Source organism: Ambystoma mexicanum, chromosome 14 (assembly GCF_040938575.1).
Source record: "Ambystoma mexicanum isolate Mex_15411 chromosome 14, UKY_AmexF1_1, whole genome shotgun sequence".
NCBI lineage: Eukaryota > Metazoa > Chordata > Amphibia > Caudata > Ambystomatidae > Ambystoma > Ambystoma mexicanum.
In genome coordinates this window covers 211201602-211226198 of record NC_090940.1, presented here as the reverse complement: position 1 = coordinate 211226198, position 24597 = coordinate 211201602, and the positions used below count along the sequence as shown (strand labels likewise).

General features: G+C 46.8%; 1 protein-coding gene across 6 annotated transcripts in view; it reads right to left on the bottom strand.

Annotated features, from left to right (window-relative positions):
• The window catches only part of NIN (ninein), a 429800-nt gene that overhangs the window by 63152 nt on the left and 342051 nt on the right, over positions 1-24597 (bottom strand). For 2 of the 6 annotated variants that reach the window (XM_069638956.1, XM_069638958.1), the window contains exons 25-27: positions 21619-21768; positions 9573-9674; positions 2001-2204 (exon numbers count right to left, since the gene is read on the bottom strand). In XM_069638956.1, the coding sequence (XP_069495057.1) occupies positions 2001-2204; positions 9573-9674; positions 21619-21768 (456 nt within the window). Of the gene's footprint in view, positions 1-2000; positions 2205-5594; positions 5647-9572; positions 9675-21618; positions 21769-24597 lie in introns of those variants that run through there. The other 4 variants (XM_069638957.1, XM_069638961.1, XM_069638959.1 and 1 more) reach the window with 3 other exon arrangements.

Genomic DNA, 24597 nt, shown 5'->3' with positions numbered 1-24597 from the left:
AGCCACCAGTGTGTGCAAGGGGGTCAAGATGTCCAAGAACATATCCCTTGGTGCCTGAGCAGGTGCAGGAGCCGGAGCTGGGCCCCGTGGATGGTTAAACAGCTGGTAAGGCTGGCAGACCTGATGAGCTATTGGAAAAGTGGGGTCGGGTTCCTCATGGGCCCCTTCCAGGTCAGAGTAAAACCCTTTTGGCAGGTCTTTCTCAGAACTGGTGTAGATTGCTGGAGATCACCTGAGGAATCCCAGTGGAGCCAGGGTGTGGCGAGGTGCAGCCTTGGTGGGTCTACGCAAGAAATCCTGAGCTGGTAGCATGCCCCTCACGAAACCAGAGCCCTTAAGGAAAAAAGACGACTGGAGCCTACAGAGCAGGAAGAGGTGCTATTGTTGACGGGATGGTCGTTGGAACCGCTGATGGAGGGGTAGGCAGCAAGGAAACACTGAGCGTGGTAACCGCTGCAGTGGTAAAGGTGACCGTCGTGGACGCGCCCTTTGGTATTGTAGCTGTCTAATGAAGAGCAGTCGTCCTAGACTGGGTTGGTCATGGTGGATGAAGTCATAGACGACTGAGTCGATGATGGTGGAGCCAGTGATGGTTCCTTGGGCGAACTGCCCTTTGACGAGGACTGGTGCCTGGCCGCTGACACCAGTGATTTCCTCATGGATGGAAGCTGCCTGCCTGCTGGTAGGCTAACTGTCGAAGGAGTGGGCAATGGCTACCGGCCTCACTCCGAACTGGATCGCACAGCTGCGGCGACCGCTGCTGACGAAGGCGTTGGAGTGTGCGACTACCTTCTTTCAGATCTTCACAAAGGAAGCATCTTCAAAAGGAACGCAATCTCTTTATCTGAGGGAACACCCTCTTTGGACCTATTGGCCCTGGAAGTGGCATGACTAAACCCGCAGGCTGTGTCAGAGGCCTTCTTCGATCCACGCCACCAAACTACGATGGCAGTCCTTCTGTGTCTTCGAGGAAAAAGGTTAGCAAATTGGACATCTGGCTGCATCGTGGTTGGGATGTAGGCAGTTAATGCACATGAGGTGCCGATCTTAGATTAAGGTCCTCTTCAGGCCACAGTTCTCACAGGACCTGAAAAGACTTCTTCGTGGCATCTGCCATGGTGTCGAAGTGAATGCCCAAGCCTGGGCCTGTGGCACCACGAGTTGGGGATCAGACGATCGATAGAGGTCCCCACCGTCGGTAATCACAGTGTGACAGAAGACTAAGATTTGATGAATTCTTGCAAAAATAGGCAAAAACAGCAAAGTGTCAGTTTGAGGAGCGAAACATGAAGACTCCCAACACAAGATGGCCACCATGGGTGGAGCTTATTAGGTCAAATATTTATGGCTGGGGCAATATGACCCAAAGTGACACTGATAGGCTATAGAGGAGACGAGTAGTTTTCAGCTTCAAGCTAAACTGCTTTAATTTTTACTGAGGATTCCCAGCCTGACAACAGGGAATATTCATGAGCATGTGAATCCATGCAAGACCCCACGCTGGAAACACACAAATACACAGACACACACAAAAACAGACAGACAACTAAAACGCATACATTTCGGCAAGTGAAGCACATTCAAAACAATTGATTAGTATGGAATGGAAAGCAGTGAAAGTGAAACGTGTTGAAGTGCAGAAGCAGTCCGGTTAGTGAAAAATGAAGCATGTTAGTAGTGCGCTTAACCTAAAGAGTGCAAGTTCAGTTTGGAATCAGATGCAATTTTTGGCTAAGAGCCCTCACTTGATTCTGAAGGGTTTCGCTGAATGACAACTCGCTTACACAGAAAGATTAACCACAATCTTATGATCTCAGTGTGTAGGTGAGTGGCACCATCCAGCGTGTTGAAGAGAGATTTTAATTTTCATCATTGGTGAAGGTTTGGGGGGGGGGAACTGGCATAACCAGAGAAAGGATTGATGAGGTACAATGGAAGGAAATAAAATCACCAGGTTAGGAAAGGCCCCTTTCCAAAGAGTGCACAAAGAAGGAAGGTACCTGTGGCGTATTGTTTTCGGAGGGCCTGTGCTCAAGTTCCTCGTGAAGTTGTTGGCTCCTCCTCTCTGCTTGCAGCAGCTGCTGTTGAAGCTGCAGGAACTGCTCCCTCGGCACCATGGTGCAGGCCTGCTGCTGGAGATGCTGCCGTTCTCGGGATTGCTGGGATTGGCTAAGCGTCACAGTGGAGCCGGAATGGAGCATCTGCTGAATAAGAAGCACAGTGTCATGCTCAATGCTCCCTACCCTCCGGAAAGGACTACTCCGTATATACTTCTGAAGGACTGCAGTGGACACATTTAGATGGCGAATCCCCGATTTTCGTTTTTTTAACCAACTTCTGTATATGCACTACAGAAGATTGTCACAAATGCGAATCTATAACCCCCAGCTGGTTATGTACACCTCGTATTTGCTCTCATAAAGCTGGGAGACCTGCCAGCCCTTCAAAACGAGATATACCTAAACAATAAAAGTTGTTACTTTTTCAATTTTGAATATGCACACCTTTAAGATAGGTCAGCCTTGGGGCTCACCGACAATGATCTATCAAACATCTATTGTTCAGTCCCATTCGTTTCATCTTTACTCCCTCGGTGCGTTTTCTCCTGTTTTCCTACTTACTCTGAAGCGGTTGACTCTTTGCACTGTACAGCGTTACAAAACTTCTAAAAAAAAAAAAAAATACGGTCGGCCAATCCCTTCCAGGCCACGATAAATATCTGGTTTCATCATGACGTCCTAGAAGAGAACCATGTTCTGCCAAGCACGGTTTATATCTGACACACCCTCTTCATCCAACTTTGCATGTGTAAATTAAACTGGGGAACCTATCCACACGCGGTGTTTTCTTAGCTGAGCCCACAACTACATTCTTTCATGTTGGCCTTAAATTATGAACGCAACAGACTTATTTTACTAGCTAGATTTTGGGTTAGTGGAGAGATGATTATGGGCTTGTGCAAAACCAGAAAAAGAAAATAACGTGGCCATACGTGGCATGACAAAACGTTATATTTTGTAAGGTGATGCAAAAGCAGCAGAGTACGGAGAGATTTATTTAAAAAAGAATTGCATTAGAAAAGCGGTTTGTGACAATCAAGCAGTGGGACGGGTCAGGCAGCGGCCTCTGAACATTGTATCAAACTCGATTACAATCTTACTACAATTCTGAAAATGCTCACACCTCAGAATGCTTTAGTACACACAGTCCTTTACTTCTTGTAAAAAGAAGTTAATTCCTAATGGGCAGGGAATGCGTGGTATACCTTTAAACTGCTTGAATTTGTCATGTTAGCATAACATTTTGGGTGCTAGATATGACAATGTATTTCTACTCCAGAAAAAATAAAACTTCCCCCTCAGGCACTGTTGGTTGGGGGACTGCTACTCTATTGCGCAACCACATAAAATTTAGCTCTAATGTTCAATCCAAAAATGTCATAGCTTCAGGGTTTACCAATCTAGGCCAAGAGTCCCTTATGAGCCTAACAAATGGTATGACAACAGACAAGATATTGGTTCAACCGCTGCGCATATAAAACAGCTCCGGAGCAGACCACTGCGGGCAGCACTAACACGCTAAAGGGAAGCGTTAAATAGGTTAGTGCTTCTCCAGTCTAAGGAAGAAAAACATTTCTCTAAAAACCTAATGGGACTAGAACGCTTAGTCCAGCCAGTAAGATTCTATGCAAGCTGTTGGACACCATTCTATAATTTAGTTAGAAAACAAATTTAGAAGAAAGGTGATACTTTGGCCCTGAAAAAGACCTGTGTTCTGTAAGGTCAAAACATGTGTTGGCAGGAGCATACCAATCACCAATTGAAATTAAATCTGAACGTGAAGAATCTAGAATCTTTCATTTGCAAGAACTGGAAATAATAATATCCATTGATAAGATTGTATATTAAGGAAAGGATGCGCAGCGGTTGAACCAATATCTTGTCTATTTCAGCTCCAGATGTGTAGCAGGACTTGCCTCAACTGAGCTGCTTAGCTGGTCCTAGTTTCGATCCAATTGTTCACTCAGCAGTGGAACATACCTACAGAGCTAATTTTGGAATTGTATGTGGTTGGTATTGTTGCCGAACAGGATGACTTCTGTCTTGACCAGGTGCAGCTTTAGGTAAGTACTTGAAATAAAGGCTGGGGGGGCGGGAGGGAGTTGCGGGCAGAATCAGTCGTGCACACTGAGGGCACCATTAGCCTCGGGGTACAGAGGACTATCAGCTTATTAGTCAATATTGATGTTGAGGTTAATTAGGAGTTGCTCTTCTACGCACAGGTTGAAGAGAACTACTGATGGGACAGATACTTGCTGGTTTCCACATATTACCATCTGGCACTGGCATATAGTGGGACTCATCTGGATTAGCAGCTATACCACAAAATATCAATACCACACAGATACATTTGACATGCATTTTGTCTTCAACTAGGACAATACTTTATTAGGATTACAATCAGAGAGCTATCATTGGTTAGTGAACGGTTGCATCCTTACTTAAAATACCTAAAAGACGAATGAGATGACCAAAGAGGTCAACCTGGTTAGGACACTGAACTCGGTATTGTACGATCGGACCGAAAAAAAAGGTCAGACCGTACAATATGACCGAAAAATGCTACCACCAAAGGTTCGAACCTTGGTGGTAGCATTGCACAGGTTAAGTAAAAAATAAATAAACTAACTGCGGGGGCTGCAGGGGTGTCCCCCGCAACACCCCGCTCACTATACTTTACATACTTTACAGTATAGTGAGCGGGGGTAACCCCTGCAGCCCCCATAGTATGCAAGTGCGTTCGCGTGAGAAAGGTGCAGACTTTTGGTAGTTCGCACCTTTCTCATGTGAACTTTCCGGCCGCGGCAAAATCAGCTGCGGTCGGATCACTTAGAATCACTGAACTGTTCACACAACACTCAGCAGGTGTCAATAGACAAATGCAGTGCATAGTTTGGACTAGGTATGCCACTAATTGCCTATGGGAATAATCTCAAAAACAGCCATGTTTCTACTATGATATGGCATTTATAACGCGCCTATACAGAAGTGTTTCATACCATAGGAATTCCATAAAAAAGTTTGCTACTGAGCAGTCAGTGTACTTGGCAGAATTATCAGTAGCCTGCCTGATGGGCATTACTGCACCTCAATTCACAATGGTGCAAAGTCACTGCAAGAGCATTTGGGGAACGTTTCACATCATTAATGACTAGCATGCAACACAATGGTTCACAATGGAGCCAACACGACTACGGATGACGTCAGTGCACATAAAGTCATGACGACAAGGGATGTTTACATGCTGGGAGTCACTAATCATTTGCAGATTCAAGGTCACAAATGGTCACACTTTTTCACTATTACCGACACAAATGCGCTAACAAAACAAAAAAAGATGTTGACAGGGTCGGTTGAAGAAGAGATGCAAGGATAGTGGCTCATTAAAAATATAACAAATATTTAATTATACCATTTAGCTGAATATTAAAAAAAAAACAGGCTTAGATTAAAAACAAAATGTGTGTTTAAAAAATGAATGAGCAAAGGAATTGCCTCCATGCCACGGCAGTACATGAAAAAGCATTGTTCTACCTTCACCAACTAGCTCAGATGGGGAACTGCACCCTTCTCTGCTAGTCCCAGGCTTTGAGTTCCAAAGAGAGGAAGAGTCAGGAAACAGAAGGAGAAGAAGCACAAGGAGGTTAAAAGAAAGGAAACTGCTACATTAGATTTCTAAAGGAAAGAAAAGGGTTTAGGAAAATAGACATATCACAATGTTAATACTACAGGACAACATAGCAAAATGGGTCAGATAACATTCTAAAGGGTTGGAAAAAGGGACACAGATATTACATGAAAAGTAGCCTACCGTACTAGCATGCTAGGAGCGTGGGATCAGTTTTACGCTACTAATGGTAGGGTGGATGTGGCTGGTAAAACCAGACCTTTTTGTTTCAGTTGCCATGAAGGGATTGGTTTCGATTTTGACACAAACTTGGAAAGGTAATGTAGTTTGCCAATGGATTTTCCATGTTGATAATGCCCGGCTGCTCATCTGTCCACCATTCCACACACCCTGATCTATATACGTCTCTCCACCAATAACAGCACAGATGTGAAGATGAATGAGCTACAGCGGTGGGCCTTTACAAAACACCGTTTCCCATGCCCATCACAGGTGTGCTGGCAAGACTACTCTCTCGAAAACGATCAGGAGCGGTCACTGCTATTAACAATCTCGTCGCAGCTACAAGCTGCTTCCAAAGCCTTCCTCGCCATCACCACTGCTGCCAAGATTCCATTAAAAGGACACTACATCGCTCTCTTAAAAGGGTAGACTTGTTGCAATAGTGAATTTATCTGCCACTGCCGATGCTAGTTGCATTCACTAATGTCAGATTCAGTGCGGGAGAGATTGAAGTAGAGTACAGCTCAGTGGAAGAGTGCCTGCAGTAAATTCATCAACATCATATTAATTAAAAGGTTATAATGAACTCGGTGTTAATGGGTTACTGGGATTTATACCGTGCAGTGATGCCATTGGTTAAGTACTTCAATGCAGAGATTGTATTTTTAATGAGGAGGCTGCAGCTTTTTCCCCTTACTCTTTTATTTGCTTGTGTGTAGGTAAGTGAGCAGAGAAGCTATTCTAGGACATATGCTCCGTGCAACATTTGTGAGGGTTAGTTATAATTTTGTAGCACCAAGGGTCTTAGCATAGATGCTCTATGAGAAGTTTCTTCTCAGAAAATAAAGAGTATGTTCCAATCGCAGAGGCTACACCAGTGTGAATGACTAGGCCCGCTTTTTTTTCACCTGCATTCAAGTTAATTAAAATACAGACTTTTTCATATATCTGAAATTGACTTGAAATCTTTTTAAACAGTTATGTTTGGAACAAAACATACACATCTTTCAAATGTATATATGTTTTGGGCTTAAAGTGTGACATTGGCATTTGCTATATGTTCAACACATATAGAAGTGCAGGGGTTGCTAGAGATCCCATTACTGATCTAAATGTTAACTGGTTGAAACTGGGCCCCGTTACTTCGGTTTACTAACCTTAGTTTCTGCAAAGCTGGTTGAATCAGTGCAGGAACCACACTGGCAACAGTGCTATATGGACACAACTAGAGAACATGCCAAGCTGCTTGCAATGTTATCCTTCTGCTTAAATTGCAGTGCTGCATATTCATTTGATGTTTGTTGTTGATAGCTCAAACTCCAATCTTAATTCTCTCAATTAAGGAAGCGAAGGCATCCATGTAAATGGTCGACAGTAATTTGTGTTGACGTGAAGAAAGGGTGTTCAAGTCTGCCAGCTGTAGCGCAGGCAGGCTGTGCAGCTAGCGATCATGGAGTTTTGAGAGAGAGCAAAACACGCTCTTCCTGCCACCTCTGTGGTACAGTAGCAGTGTATCTGCTTTAGCAATTGACCGGAAAGCAAGCAGGCTGAAATGTGAAGCTAATAGTTCCTGCTCAGTGCACACTTTAGCTGTTGTCGGGGTGCGGACATAACTTCACCCTGGAGTGGTTATCAAAACCCCTCTAGACTGATGTAGCTTCATGCCATCGATTGCACAGACTGTCGCTGGTCTCTGGCCTCTTAATGGTGGTCATTCCTTGTCTGAGTGGATAAGGATCGCAGATGTCTCTATTTTAGGAGGCCATATTGCATACGGGGATAGAGCGCACAACATATAGGGTGGCAGGTCAGAAGTGATACATTGCGTGTAAGGGACATTCACCAGTTTTGGCATTACAGAAAGTGTAGATTTTGGTCAGCTAGGAAAATATACAGCCCTGACTTAAAGGTCCGATTCATTCAGGGGCTGGGGAGGGGGCTGTGGGGATGGGCACTCGGTCATATTAGGCCAGAATCTGGCTTCTACCAAAGGTGGTCATGTTTTAAGTCATTCACCCCGATTCATGCAATTATTTGCGTGTACATTCAGGGATTTGCGTGCCATTAGGCCCACAAATACCCGTTTGATGAATGGGGTTTTGCGGGCAGGATGGCACGCAAAGCCACATTTTACACGCGAATAATTCCATGAATCAGGGCCATTATGTACTGGAGTAAGATGGCTTAGGGATAAATGCTGACGGCCAAAACGGAATAAATAACATTGTGACGATAAAATGCCATCTGGCAATGGTAAAATGACTTCTGGAAACAGGATAGAATTACATGATCTGTTAAATGTAACCAAGAAGGAAGAAGGCATTACAATTAGTCTATAGCTTGGATGCACCAGATAAAAGGGTCTTGACTGTCATAGTGATGGATGATTAGAGCACTTCAGGTATTGGCCCCGCAATAGATGGGAGAAAAAGTAACTCATGCCCTCAGTGAGACTTCATGTCCTGGGAGAACAGCAAAGTACAGTGGGGTGATCGGCTTGACGGTTGTGTTGAAGATGGGATTGATGGCTTGTTTCTAAACTCTGTCAATGTCATGATCCGTCAATCACGCCCTTTCTGGTCTTCCTGGTCCCTGGCACATCGGGGGTTACTCGCTGTAGTACACCCAACATGGCCGTATACACGGAACGCGGTCTATCGACCTTTACGTCCCATGCAGCACGTTCTATAAATTAGCCACTCCCCTGCGGTTCCGCGCGTCTCAACGCTACCGATAGCTGTGGCCTGACGTGCTCCGTAGTTCGTTCTCCTGAACTGTGTTGCTTCCTGGTTCCCGGACCTTCCTCCTTCTCCTTTCCTTCTACCTTCCTTGATCCTGTTTCTTCTGCGTTCCGCGCAGACCGCCTCCGCGTGCTGCCTCCATTCCAAGCTTCCTGGAGTTTCCATAGATCCCGGACGAAGAAGCTGAACGAATCCTGGAATCCGAAGACGGCCGAGCGGGCTTGTACAAGACCCGAACTGCTCGGAAGAAAACCCTGACAAAGGACTCCGCAAAACAGAGAAAACGGGTGAGAAAATGGGAAACCTGTGACAGTCAAGCCGTCCAAAAATCTTTCTGCTGGGAGTTTGGGGATTTAGTGACTGCCCAGCTGTAAGAGGGATGCAGTAGCTGTGGCGAGTACAGGATTCATGAACTCCTTATAGGCGTATAGAAGTGTGAAGGAAGGGGCCTATGGTTTCGATCAGTTTCTTGGAATGCCAAAATGACCGTGGATGCTACTTAATGTGCATTAAAATACCATACATCTCCATCTATGGAAATAATAATCGCATATAATGTATACGTGGGAGAGCATTTTGAGTACAAGCTCCTCGCGCCGTTGAAGTCTCTATGTCACAGAAAATACCTTAATTTCAAGAAATTGTTTAAAACATGGATACTCATGACAAACCATCTACACTGCACTTCGAATCAGCTAAGTGATAGGAGGCCATTTGAATGACCAATGTGTGTTTTTTTTATTTTACCAAACCTAAACATAGTCTTGACTACAAAATCAAGTTTGTATGACTATTTTGTGTGCCAATTGAAACGCTCCAAAAACATTGCATGGAATTAAATCCCTTTCCGAAACGGATTGCTTAGAATAGATCACAGTATGGCGACAAACAATCAGTGGCTTTCATATTGTGGAAACATACCTCCATTAGTTGGTCATCGAGTTTAATTTGCTTTTTTCTAAACCCTTCATTTTCCATCTTCACAGTTTCAAGCTCTCGCTCGAGGGAGTTCATCCGACTAATCTGAAAAAAGAAAAAAGAAAACCTCAAAGCTACGGCTAAAACTCGCTTAAATACCCAGCATGTTATGGGGCAAACATAGTACAGAGCATCAGATCCGAAGTTGGCGCCGATGGGACTGCCAGTGGGGCTTGTCAAGAGAATTGCAAGTTTTCAATCATTGGGAGGAAACTAATATGAGAAGGTTAACAAAAAAAAGTAAATAAGCCACACACATATATTTAAAAAGAATAAAAGCTGATGCAGAGGTTTAGAGTATAGAGCAGGAAGGGCTGCATTTAAAACAATGCTTTTGCAATGGAGAGAGAAAGAGCACCCTGGAGAAATTAATGTGTAAGAACATAATCTCACATTATCAAGATGGATAGAGTCAAAGAAGATTGAGCTAGAGGCAAACTATGCCCTCTGGGACTATAAGGTCAAAACATTGCACAATGAATGACCTCATGTACCAAACAAAGAAGCGTAGAAGCCTGGGGGTGCGAGGGGGGTCAATAAAATAAATGCTGCAAGCAGTGCTCCAGATAGGATTTTGAGATGGGAGTTTTTTACTCCCTATTTTTAAACTTTGAGAGTAAATGTGATTTCAAGAGTAAAAATTACTTTTCTCCTTTGCAAAACAGTAAAGTGTATGTGATACCCAGTCGACGCCTGTCAAAAACTGTATGGAAATCATTACAATGCAGCAGCTTTCTGCAGTGTGACAGAATACACCTTGCCTTATTTCTCTAAGGTCTGCCCATTTGATCTCTCCTGTACATATTTAAATGTTGAAAACACAAAAACCTATCCAATTACATAGTAAAGCAAACAGATTGCAGCAACGAGCGCTCAACACGCTAAGCTATCTTATTGGTTAACATCCTTCAGAGGTCGAAAAACTGAGTATCAATGGAGGTATAATAATCACAGTGCCTAGATGTTGGACGCAACATGTATGAAGCGCTACATAAAGTTAAATACCTATCTGGATTATCACAGGGACAGGTTTTGCTGAGTTTCTATTTCAATTTCAAATGTAACTTTCATTTGTTTTTGAACAGCGATTGCACTTCCTGGGGAGTCAGGTTTTGGATGTTTTAATTGTAGTCTTGAAGATCTGAGAGGCTATAACATGTGTGATTGGTGTAATGACAATCACTCACCCTTGAGCAAAGACTCTGCTTTGCGAGAAATCAAAGGGTGTCTCACCTACTAGTCCCCAGGGATCTCTTTCTCTCTCTCAGGTGGCCAGGGCACGGCCATCACCTTTGGACCAGTGCCAGAGATTCACCTGGAGGAGGGGTCTTCAGGGAGTGGGGGTGAGGCATCAGATGGCAATATGCGGTCTTCCCCGTTTCCTGCACCCATGCCCCATTTTACCAGGTAGGATGTTGTGAGACTCCAACTCCCCCCCAGCCCCTCTTCTACATGAACACTTTCACATGGACAATACTCTGAGAAAAGAGACTCACAGCCAAGCATTACATTGGACATGTCCTGCTAATCGGGTCAGGCACTTGACTTTAATCACGTACATCTGATACCCATTAGCTCTCCCCACATGGATAAAGGCTGCAACGTAGAGCCACTCTGAGCAAGGTGGAATACGAGAAAAAGCAGAACTTCTGGGACAAAAGCGAACCTACTAGAGCAGAGCGACTGACATCGAGACGAGAGAAAAGGGTAGCGAATCCTAGGAGTTCCCTGCAGGAGGTCGTTGTCTCCAAAGAGCCGTGAAAGATGCGTGAAGAAGGCCAAATCCCAAACAAGAAGACTGCATTATGTTTCAAGGGCACCAGCGACCGTCGCGGGTGAACGACAGAGTTGGGGAGGCAAGGCCAAACCTGTGGTATTAACCTTGACTCATGAATTAAAAGGCAAGGACAAGAAAGGAAAGCACACAGCCGGCGAGTTGGCGAGTGACATGAAAGACTGGTGTGTTAAGGGAAGATTGAAGTTGCAACAGTATATCACACAATCTAAGGTTGCACATGTGTGGATGAGAGGTGAAGGAAGGCAGACCTGTGGGGAACTTTAAATGACCTATAACTGTGAAACCAGTGATAGAGTAACAGAGTGTTCTGACAAAAGGAAGTAGCCCACTTGAAAGTCTCAGTGAAAGGTGAAATATTTTGGCACAAAGCGATTAAGTAAATGAACTCTATGATAAAAATTAACCCAGGGAAAAGGGCAAAGTAAAAGGTGAATGGTAAACTTTTGTGCCTATTATATGGAACTACCCAGACCAAGTGACACTGGGGCAAATAACACAAGAGTGTGAGCTGAAGGGAAAAAGTCAAAGTGCTCCTGCGGAGGTCTATAGTAAAAGCCTTGCACAATCGAAAGTCTTCGACATCAGGAAAAGGTCCAAACCCAACTGAGGGAGACCGGAAGTGTGATAAGTTAGGGGAAGGGAACCCCTAAAGCATGTGAATTAAGCTTGGGGAAGGGAACCCCTGCAAGTAAGTGCTGCGATTGTGAGGTGTAGAGATGGATTTCTAAACTCTGACCTGGTGGGTAGAAATTTAGGAAGCCACCCTCGGTTTAATGAAACAGGGGAACCTTCTGGAGAAGCCAGACCAATCTAGCTAGCTTGGAAGGTGATCAAGACTAAGTCTCAGAAGGGGTGAGAGTGATCGGAAGCCCACAATGAGCAGACACAGCAACAAACCACAAATTACTCTTAGACAAGTATATATGAAAAATATCTATAGATTTATTGTTGGCTGGACCAAGTAACTTTGGCAATGAGATAAGTTATCACACAAATCCTTAAACTATACAAAATATATACACATTACATTTCCTAATGCAATTTAGTGATACAATACAACCACAACCGGCAAAGAGAGGGTTAAGTTAGCAAACAAAGAGCATTAGGTAATTCTTCAGAGTTCGTTCCCTAACCTTCCAGTTCAACCCTAAGAAGAGGGGAGCCTTATGCCCAACAGTACAGTTGTGCATAAAAACGCACGATCGCGCAGATGAACAAAAAGCGGGTCTTCTTAGAAGGGCTGTAGCAAGTCAGGAAGGAGCTTGAGGTGATGAAGAATTGGTTCCCACTATTAGAGTAGGCCCTACCCTTGGTGGCAATGCGGTGCTCAAATGGCGAGAATAGCTAGGGAGCGCGTGCTAACCCAGCCAATTTGAATACCTTTAAGTGATACTTGTGCGTAAAAAGGATTGGAGGTGCCAGGGGGCCACCGGTAAGTGATGCAAGTACTCACCGACCCTCGGCACAGTCTGGACAAACTTCACCAGTTTAGTCGAGGTCACTAGTAGGTTCGAGTACTGCAGTTTCGTGGCACTCCAGCTCTCAGTGGCTGCTGGAGAACCATTGTCCGTGACGGGACAGTTGCCTTTCCTCAGCTTCCGAAGGAGGTATGAAGAAAGTTCCAGTGCAGCTGGCTTCAGGGCACAGGAGAGCAAAACAGCAGGGGATCTATAGCGATCGTCACCACCAGGTAGTGACGTGGGAATCGTGGATGCAGGCAGCGTTAAGCACTCTCCTAATTCAGGACCCAGAGGAGCTAGGCCTGCAGAATTCAGCAGGAGAATGCATGGGACCACAAGCAAGCAGTGTCCCAAGTCTTTGCTTTGCACTCAAGACGGTGGCGGTGCTATGGGTTACCCTGAGGTAGAGCTGGACAGTTCACTTAATGGCCGAGGAACACTTCCGAAGGGGCTCGTTCGGTGGGTAAGCAGGGGGCGCCACTACTCCGAAGGGGCGAAATGCCTTGGCAGGCCTTCTTGATTGAAGAAGAAAGCAGGGGTCAGAAGAAAGTCTGCTGAGCCTGTCCGCTTCCAGGTTGGATTCCCCCGGGAGGTGGACTGCCGTGAGGTAAATGTCGTTTTCCAGGGCCCACTCCCACATGCTGATCGCCAGTTTGCACAGTGGAGGGGATCTGTTGCCTCCCTGCCTGTTGACTTAGTACATGCTGGTCGAGTTGTCTGTCTGGATGAGGACAGCATGGCCCCTGAGAAGTGGTAGGAATGCCCTGAGCGCCAGCCAGATGGCATTCAGCTCTAGCCAATTGATGTGGTATTCCTGCTCCAGTAGAGTCCAGGTGCTGTGGACCGAGAGATCATCCAGGGTGCCTTCCCAGCCCTCGAGCGAGGAATCCATGGTGATGGTGGCCTGCAGAGAGGGTGGCCGGAAGGGCTTGCCCGTCCGTAGGTTGCAGTCTCTGGACCACCAAGTTAGGTTCGGGTGGAGCGATGGAGGAACGTTGATCATCTCGGATTGAGAGCCCTGCTCCTGGTTCCATGAGGCCACGAAGTGCAGCTGAATACTCCTTATCCTTAGTCTCGTGTGCGGAACAGCTAATAGGACCGCTGCCAGAAGACCCAGGAGATGTTGGTACCACCATGCCGAGGTCACCTCTCTGCTGAGGAAGTGGATGGTGGCCCTTTTGAGAGGAAGTCCGCAATTTCCCGCCATGATCTTTGGTTTGCGGCTGCCAGCATGGCGTCGGCGTTCGCCTGACGCAGATGTAAAGAGGAGTTGGAATAGAGTTTCTTGCCATACGCATCCAAGATCTTCTCCTCCTTGCCTAGCAGCGCCGCGTCAGAGGCTGAGGATGGCTGAGGCTTGGAGTATAGTGATGCCGCAGCGATCACCGAGGAGTTTGACAAGTGTATCCCCCTCCATCTGCCTGTACTTGGCGTCCATGCGTCGATTGAACGGCTGGGCTGAGTGGGGCTTGAGCCAACCTTTCTTGGCCAGGGAGACTACATCAGTCTGCATAGGAATCCCTGATTTGGGAGAGGGGTGTCGTGTGAGGACTTCAGCCAGAACCCCATCTGCCGGCTGCTCGACCTCGGGTTGGGCTAGGCCCAGGTACTCTGCAGACCAGCAAGGCGTTCGTGGAAGGCCCTGGCTGAGTATGGCGTGCCCGGATCCTCCACCTCATCCTTATCCTGCCGTTCTGGAGGATCCTGTGGAGGAGGAGTAGTAGTAGTAGTTGGTGCCGGAGGCTGGGGTACAGGGACCGCGGCCGGAAATGGCAGAGGTTGAGGAGTCGGCTGTGGAGCCGGAGGAGCTGGCTGCACCGGGGCCTGGGGCACCGATTGAGGAGTCTGTGGTGCCGCTAGCATGGCGGGAATGACTTCCCCGATGGCGTCTTTGAGGATAACGCCCATCCGAGGTGACTTCATGAGGCCAAGGAACCTCTCAAAGAAAATCTCCTCACTGACTGAAGTGGTGGCAGGGGGTGCTGACGGGGTAGCGGGAGACTGCTGAGACCGCTGCATACCCTGTCCATACGGACGCAAAGGAAAGCTGCCCGGCGCATAAGAGGGGTAGACTGTAGGCCGCGTACCTGGTTCAGGCCAGTCCCACCTTGACACTCATTCTTCGCCGAATACCTGGAATGGCGTCGGACAAGTGCCTCTGTCTGGCATGGCGGCCATTTTGTAGAGCTGCCTGCCACGTGCCTGCGGCGTGTTGCTCAGCACGCTGGGCCAAAGCCTCCTCCAAGACTCTTGCGTGTGGATCAAGAGGCCTTCCCTGCTCCTCGAGCCTAGGCCCGGTAGGTGTGGCACTCTCCACCCGTGGGTCGGTAGAGCTGCGTTTAGGCGCCCCCTCGGATGGATTTCCGGTATTAGGGCATAGCCCTTCGGCCATTGTGCCGGTAAAAGGGCGGAGCCCCTCGGGTGAAGACCCGGTAAAAGACCCTTCAGGTCCCTCAGCACTGTCACAGGAGGATCCGAGGATCCCTCCGCCTGGAGGCCGGTAGATGCAGCAGCCTTGGTGCAAGCTCGAGTATAAGAACCTGACCGGCCCCTCCCGCGTGGGAGTCTCCCTGGGAAGGAGTCTCCGTGCGGGGTGCGATGGAGAATATCGGCCCTACCTTGGGCCTGGCTCGACGTTTCACAAAGTTATTGAGGTCCTCTGGAGGCGACTTCTGGAAGAGCTCCCTCCACCTGGCTAGTCTGTTCTTCAGCGCTTGAAAGGACAGCGAGCCACTCGTGGTCTGGGCCAAGGCAACATAGGCAGAGGGTGTGGGGGTCTGAAGTTGGGAATAGTCTGTGGACACCTGTGGAAGTCGACATGCGGCAGGGAGGAGCGTGACGCCCGAAGACCGAGTACCTGAATTACAAAAAGAGAAGAAGACCAGAAGAAATATCCACGCGTGGAATTACATGGCCAAAGCCAAACCCAGGATGGCTGGTGAATTCGGCCCGTTCCCGTCGATGCGGAAAAGGGGACTGGGGTGTGGCGCCGGAGGGCGGATTGAGGGCAGCACATGCTCCCTGGGCCGTGCCCCTAAATTTAAAGGGGAAAAAGGTTCAGTCTCCCGTTCCTTGGAAGGGACGCCCATACAGTATGGAGGAAAGGGGACGGGACATAAGAGGATCAAAAGAAGAGTTCTGTTTTCTGTCAAGTAACCCGACCTTTGCACTGGCCTGTGCTCTAAACTTGTGTATAAATGTACCCAGGAAAATAATTAAGCTGTTGTATTTACAAGATTTTCATGCCTAAAAAGGCTGGAGGCCTGGCTGCAAGCATCAATCTTTTCCCCGGATGGTAAGCGATTATTTAGGACACTGGAACAGTAAGCAAAAAAAAAGAAAACCAAAAAAAAAAAAAAAACATACAATGAGGGCAACTACAAGTGGACAAAACACACTACTTAACCATAAAGGTTAATATCAATTATCTCCATTCGTTTCACAGTCCCCAAGGGCCCCCAAAGTGTTTTATCTTGCCCTTTCTTTTAAAGGTGGTAAATTGTCTATGTTGCTATGTTAATCTGTGACTCGCTGTCCATTGCCCTGCTCTGCATCAGTGGAGCCGGCAAGCACTGCAGCATCAATGGTGGTCGTCAAATCAACAACGTTGGCGGTTGCATGGGACTCTAACAGGGAAAAAGGGTGATGGGAGCTTTGTGAGAAAGATCAAGAGCAGGCCACTGTCAGCATGCAAGTGGAAAGCCCAGTGAGAAAAGAGTGCCCCTCGTGATGTATACAGCATATCCAGTAGGTATGGCAAAGGCCAAATTAGTCACACTTACCAATGATCCCTAGGGCTGAAAGTATCCGGGCTGATGCAGAGGCTGCCTCACCGCCAGCCACATTACCACTTTTGCTCTGGCACAGGCTCTCAGAAGTGATCTTCTGCAAGGGTCATCATTAAGGCTTACAAGTGCATAAAAGAAGAGCAAACCGAGGCATGTTTGCAACTGCCTTGACAGACAGTCACCTTTGTTCACCACTGAGTCAGGGCAATTGTTAGAGGATGCTTTACATTGTTTATTATTCATGCTCAGTTTTGGAATTCCCAGTTATAAAGGCAGCCATTTGTTTCTTTCACACAGTGTTCTGTTTTCACACATTAGGTAGGAGTCGAAGGGAAAGGGACATAATTTGTTAACAAATAGTTATGCTCCATTGAGCTTGCTCGAGTTGGTAGTTTGCATTCACTGGATAGAGCATAACTTGATCTTGCTGTCTGCACTGTCGGGATAATGCAATTGTGAGATCAGTTAACCACGTTCAGCCTGGGGGTGCTATTATAAAATGGTGCTTGAAGCCCATGAATAAGACTGAGGTCAAAACGCATGTCAGGCCTTGCTACTGAGAACAACATCCTACTAAGATACACGTACAGCACAGTGTGATTGTGGTTCTCTTGTGTTTATTCTTACAGGGCTCCTGGGGCAAGGGCTTCCTACTCACATTTTCACCCGCTGCTGTTTCCCTCCACGCCACCCTTAAAACATGTGCAGTGGTCCTTCTCTAAAACTGCCGCAAAGTCAGGTACCCCTTCCCTACGAGGCTAGGAAGGGGAGACCGCTAAGCAACAATCACCCTAGGAGTGGCGAAAAGCAGGACCTCCCCTGGGGACCAGGACTACTGTTCCGTGATGGAGAGTCCATGAAATCCATAAAGTCTGCTGAGAAACAATCTGAAAGAACTACTGTATGCTATTGCAATACTCCTTCCTTTCTTCCTGTAATTATTGATACCACCAAGATCAGGAAGACTAACAGTCTGCTCTCAAGTCAACTTTCCGCAGTACTGTGAAGAAGAGTGATGACAAGTAAGGTACTGGGAAGAGGTGGCCTCAAGGAGGCATGAAGAATGCCCAAATGGACGCAAACAAAGGACTGTGACACAGGCGAAACAGGCATGAAGTCTGGCAGACCCTAGAAATTCAAACCTGGGAGCAAGAAGCTACGTCGGGGAAGTGAACCTCCAGTCAGGACATCAACAGCAGATTGCAGGAGTCTTTTTCAGGCCGACCCAGAGCAGGCCTGACTGGAAGCTGGAAACCGACTGACGGTGGCGTGACCTCCAGGAGGTGGACCGAGCTGTCCATTAACTGCACCGACAGTCTGGCTGGGGACCCTGCAGTGTCAAAGCATGGCAGCGGGGAACGAAAAGAGAAGCAGAGAGAACGTTCCTTGGGAACGCATCAACCCAACACCCCAGGGAGAACCAGCAACGTGGCTCCAACAAAGAAGAGGTAACCGGATTCCTGTGAGACCCGGTAGGGGATTGGGGAAGGGTGCTGAAGCTAAAGAAGACATTGGGAGTAATATCCGTCGTCTCAGTAACTGTTTCAAGCGTATCGAATGGGAAGAAAACCTCAGGAGACATCTCCATCCTCTCAGTAATTGCCTCAAAAGCACAAAGTAAAGAAGGCATTGGGAGTAATCACCCTCGTCTCCAAGGCTGGGATAGAAGTATAAAGTGTGAAAAGTACATTACTAGTGATCTTCCTCATCTCAGTCGTGTTAAAGAGAAGTACATATCTAGAGTACTCTCTCCCTTAACACTATCATCAAAAGAAATTCAGACTAGAGAGTGCCACAAGAACAATCACCTTTGTGAGAGTGTTAGAAGAGATCAAAGACACTATGGGAACAGGTCCCCTTGTTTTTACCAACAAAAGGGGGGAAAAGAAGAGAAATAACTGTGCCCAAAACAAAAGAAGTGCAACAGTTGATATAAAGTTTTGCAGGAAACTATCCAAAGTTAGCAAAACGTTGAGCAAACCGAAACTAGGAGAAGTCATTCTCCTGGTTCTTTCACCTGAATTATTGAATCAGAAACTAAGACAAAAGATTGCTAAACAGCAGCTTGGAGGATGACCAAGCCGACCAGGAGGAGATAGCAATTGTTGAACTGTGGGAACAGGAGAAAGGAGTCTTTATCTACAAGTGCAAAACTTGAACTATTATCAGAGACTAACAGAAATACACCCTTGGACTGATCTCATTGCACCAGGAGAAAGAAGTGGTTAGAGTTTTTTACAAAAAGTTCTGCCTGAACTACCCAAGGGAATGGTAGAGTGGCGAGCAGCCAGGCTTAATCTAAGGAGGGAGGAGGGCTATAGTTGGGTACAAAGACCTCTGAGCATACCTTGGTTCAAGAAAACACTGACACACTTATTGAGTCATGTAAAATTAGAACTGTGAGAGTGGGTTTTACAGTATAATGTCCAAGTTCATGCAAGTACTATAGGCAAAACATATATACAGTATTGGATCACTTGCAATACTTTTCCCAATGGGAAAACACGTTTTAGGGGAACAAATCACATAGTAAACCAACCGGGAACATATATGCAAACTTCCCAAACTGGTAATAACTTTTTATAACTTCCAGCCAGTCCCCTCTTAACAGTCCAACCCCATCTAGTTTGAGTCTCTCAAAGTTCAGGTGGGCCACGGTCACCAGGTGCTGCAGGTTGGGCAGGAAAAGGCAGAAAGAAGCAAAAAACACAGTGTCCAGAATACTAGGGCACAGGAGAGATCCCCTAGAGTTGCAGGTAAGTAAAGTTGGTTGTTAAAAGTTGACTCAGGGAGGTTAGGTTGATCCCCTGAATGGGTGCCCCAAGGACCAGTGTCCTAGGGCAGGCGTTTTTTCCACAGAGAGTACAAAGGATTGGTGCCCCCCACCGCCATGTTATCTATGGAGATCTGAGGAGTAGCAAGATACAAGTTCTCTGCAGCCTCCAAAATCAAACGATCACGCAAGCAGGCAATAGCTAGGTTGTACCAGGGGTGAACAGTATCTTGCAATGAGGGAGCAGTTGCTGTAGGACAGTTCCAGCGGAGTGGCGACAGCAGACCCGGTCTCCTCTTCTTCGATCTTGGCGACTTGGAGAAGGTGACTTTGGTGGATCTGGTGACAGCACTTGTGCAGGGGAACGTCCAGCTGCAGTTTTTCCAGGTGACTGATGGCTTGTTGGTGCCTTCAGAAGGCTTGGTGGACAGACTGTTGTCACGGAGGCCAACTCTACTCCGTTTCTTGGTCCTCGCCTCAGGTGGGGGGACTCTCTGGAGCTGGCTACATTTTTTGCAGGCTTAGATGGATTCCAAAAGTTTCAGGCAAGACCGCGCTTCTGGAGACGTTGCACCGCTATGCATCACAGGACCCCAGGTATTGTAGGTTTGCAGGCACCTGGGGGTCGCAGCTCTTCTGGGGAGGATGCAAATTGTAGATTGTCGCATGACTGATTAGGCGCACTAGTCTATGGGAGGAAGTCATCGTCTTCAGATCTTGCCTGACGATTGGAGTGACTAGGTCTGGACAGCAGCTGTGACTGAACATGCTCTGGTAGTTGATTGAAGTGCTGGCGACATCCTTCTATGTCCTCCTCTTCAGAATTTTCTTATCCCAGTGGTCGACTCTGGATTTCTGCTCCAGGACCTCGGAATTTATCCAGAAACACCGGCTGAGTCCACCAATCATGTCCCATGCACCAATCAAACTTGTGGATGGCTATCCAATGGGGACAGCTAGCCTCCCAGTCCAAACTGGTTTCAGCCAGGCACACTGCAGGGCGAGAGCCAGGGGCGTTTCGGTTGACCTCCTACACTTCCCGTCCAGCCAGGCACTCGGAACATTTGCAGGCTTTCTACGAGAAGCCCAGAAAAGACAATCGCACTCTCTACCACCTAGCATGGTAGAAGAAACCAGAAAGGACAGGCCATCTTGTTGAGAGCTTAAAATAACAGGCCCACCATTTTCAGAAGTATGGTGTGCCTTGTGTACCCTATCAGAGCTGGGATAACAGCCTATGATAAAGTACAAAACAAAGTTGAGCAAAAGGTACACTGCCACCAGACTGAACAGATGGGCTTGTCACAGTAATGAAGTTATTGGAGAGGCGAGAAAAGGGACAAAACATATCCCCTCAGCACTCCACATAATGTGGTGTGCGCTGATCTCGCAAAAGAAAACACTGGTGGGATAAAAAGTATCCCCCTGCCCTGGTAACTTCAAGAGTTAGTCAGGGAAACAAGGAAAAAATGAAGGAGGAGCTGTAGGAGCTTCTGACAACACTACACAGAAAGTGCTGCATGTTTTTCCATTAAAAAGTAGATACCTAAAAATGGGAAGAAAGCATAACTCCAAAAAGAAATCCCAAAAAGGACTAAAAAGGTTCCTGAGATTACAGTAAAAGAAGGGGCGAGTGTGGAAAAAGGTTCCCAATCACTCTGGAGAAGCAGACCAAAAATCCAGGCGTCCAGCAGAAAGTGCTCAGGGACTCACAGGGAGTGGGGATTTCACACACAGAGAAATCTACCCTACAAGAGTCATTCTCCTGGAGCTGTTAATGTCTTTTGTTAGTGGTAGGGCGAGAGTAGGTTAGTTTGGACAGAGGACTGACATTCTGAGTTTGATAACCACCTTGACGACGAGCACACAAGTTATTCTTTAGTTAGGTAGGGTAAACCCTTTAGAGATAGGGGAAGATAGGCCTTTTTCATTATGATTTAAATAAAGATTGAATTAAAAATGACACCCCTTTGTCCGACTCTACTCCAGCTCACCACAGTAGAATATATGTGTACACCCTTATTCCAAACAACATCCTTAAGACACATTTACATATATTTTGAAAACAAATTTAAGTCAGGGGCATTCATGTTGGATATCCCAAACACCTGAACAGATTGGGCCCTTGAAAAAACCAAATGGCCAACACTTAAAAAATTGCATATCGTACCTTCCGATTTGCAGAAGAGTATTCCTTTTTAAGTTGTTCGCACTCTCTCTTGAGGGTCAGCTTTTCCTGCTCTAGCGCTCGCACCATGCTTGAATGGCTCTGATGATTGTGATGCTTCAGGGAGAGGACATTTGTTTCTAGTTGTTGAACCTATTGTGATGCCACAAATAGATGAAATGAAACTGGTTTGTTTTTGTATCCAGCACAAATTGTTCAGGTGTTACCGTTGACATGTACACGAATTGTAAAACATGCTGTGGCTCCCCCGTCCATTTATCAATCTCATACGGTTGGCTAGTGTAATATGTTTACCAAATCGAGTCCCAGCCCACGAAAAGTAAGCTGGAGAAAACTCTGTAAACCAACATCATTTCAAAATGTCCCACAGTTGCAGCTTGTGAGGACACGAGTGATAGGCTATAATGCTCACTACTACATCTCCCCTCTGTACTCTTCCCAGTTATACAGCGGCTCACCTCTATATACTTCGACTGCCATGACATGTCAGAAAATAGGTGTTGTCACGTTAGCAACATGGAAAAAAATTATGTTTTGATCCAAAAGAAAAGAAGCGTGTTCGTTAAGAGTTTAAAGCTTTCACTGATACACCACCAAGTAGTCAATACACCTTCAGGTGGAGGCTAGGGCCAAGGATCATGGAAGAAAAATGTGAGCCATGTAAATGGGCATATCGCAGACATGGATGCTTCTTTATACAATGGTTAAAAAAAATGTGTACGGTCTCATCTATGCATTTAACATGTAAACAATTATGAAGAAATAAAGGAGAACTCTTACACATCCTTTTTTTAAAAAAAACACTATTAATTCCAACACTGAACAAACAATAACAACAAAACAAACATCACACTGCAACTGGCATGTTGTGTTGGGACCCGCACTCTATCCTCTGTCTCCTTGGCTAGGCTCTCTCCTCGTCTGACCATCACGTTCAGTTCTGTACATCCCTGGCTGTCGCATCAAACCCTTTGTGGCATGTCCACAGCCCCTTTCGATTTCTGTCGTCACATTGTCCTTGGGGGTGGGGGAGGTCAATCCTTCTCTGGCTCACTCGGGCCTGTCGTGTCTTGCCCTTCCATGTTATTAAATAGATCCAGTATGAGAGAGTTCCATGCAAGTAGTCTAGCCCCGTTCTCTCCCTCCCCCCCTCTGTGTCGCTCTGGTCCACACTGAGATTTCCGCTTTTGTCAATTTTTTTCAGGTCCACCCACCACATTTCTGCTGATGGCCCGGTGCTTGATTTCCATGTCATCACTATTCGGCGTTCGTTAGAATACACATTAGGTCTTTCCTTTTTGCTATATGCGTCCGTTGTTTGCCGCCCCTCGGGAACAGCCCTAAGAGGGATGATTCCGGCGACCACGCTTGCATTTGGGATCTCTCCCGCCTCCGCCCTCGTTTTCACTGCGTCCCAAAAATTGAGTATCACCGGGCAGGATCAGAACATACGTATCATGTCCGCTTGCTCTTCCGCACAACGTGGGCAGCTTTCGGATTTGTCTGTGTCCCATGTGCGACAATCTCTTGGGTGTGAGGTACGCCCTATGCATAAGGTACAGTTGCATTTGCTTGAATCTCGCGTTTCTGGTGACTTTTGTAGCATACTGGAGTGTCCTGTTCCACTCCTTGTCCGTGAAGGTCTTGTAGAGCTCCTCTTCCCATCTCGCTCTTGTTTGTAGCGCCCTTTCATTATTAACCCACAGGAGCTGTTCATAGAGTCTGGATATCGTGTGTCCTCCCTCCAACACATCGTACCACATGGCCAGCACTCCCTCCACATCTTCTCCCGGCAATGTCCCCCACCTCTTCTTGATCCTCTGTATCATGCTATTGTACAATAGGAATTGTCCGCTATGTATGCCCTGCTCGTCCATCAGATTCTGAAAATCCACCCACTGTCCTCCTTTCCATAGGTATCCGGTCTGTGCCACTCCCTTGTCTTCCCACTGCGTGCGGTAGATGTCCAGGGACGCCGTCCGACTATCGACTAGTCCTGCAAGGGGGATCTGCCTCGAGTAGGGGTCACAGACCCTTTGTATCTTTCACACCCTCTTCCACAGAGTCAAGCCCAATTGAACTATGGTAGGGAATGGTTTGACTAGGGCCTCATCCATCCATGGGAGTTCCCTCAAGTGATACTGTTGTATTGCTGACTGAAAGAGCAGTATATCTATGGACGGGTCTTCTCCCAACTATTTCAGAACAAATTGGAGCTGGCCCGCCAGGTAGTAACGTTCAAAGTCTGGTAGCGTGACCCCTCCTCCCCTCATTCATAGCCCCTCTGTAGTCTGTTTAGCACTATCCTGTTCCCCCCCCCCACCCTACAGGAACTCTTTTGCCATTGAATGTAGCCGTTTAAAGAAGGGCCTGGGTATGTTATATGGGATATTAGTAAAATAATACAGTAGATACGGCAGGACTCATCTTCAATAGGGCTGCTCTTCCCATCATCCCTAGTTGGAGTGTCTTCCAAAACATCATAGTTTTTCCGTTTTGGCAAGAGTCGCCTGTGTATTGGCCATGTGTGTTACCGTGGTACTGTGATGTATGTCCACTCCCAGGTAGCGGAAGGTGATTGGGGTGCATGTGAGTTCCAGGCTCGTTAGCTGGTCAGGGGCAACATCCCTCAAACCCACCAGGGGGAAGAGCAAGGACTTCTCCTTGTTTATCGTGATACCCGACAGTCTGGCATATTTTCCCTTGGGTTCCCATCATATAGGAGTAATTATAAGTTACTCACCCTAGTGACTAACGTACTCTTAGTCCATAGTCCCCTTTCCTCCATACTCTATGGGCGTCCCTTTCAAGGAACGGGAGACAGAACCTTTTTCACCAGAAAAAACCACCTTCCCCTTTAAATTTAGAGATGCGCAGGGGTGCGGTCCAGGGAGCATTCGCTGCCCTGACTCTGCCCTCCGGCTCCACACCACAGTCCTCATTGACGCGTCGACAATAGAT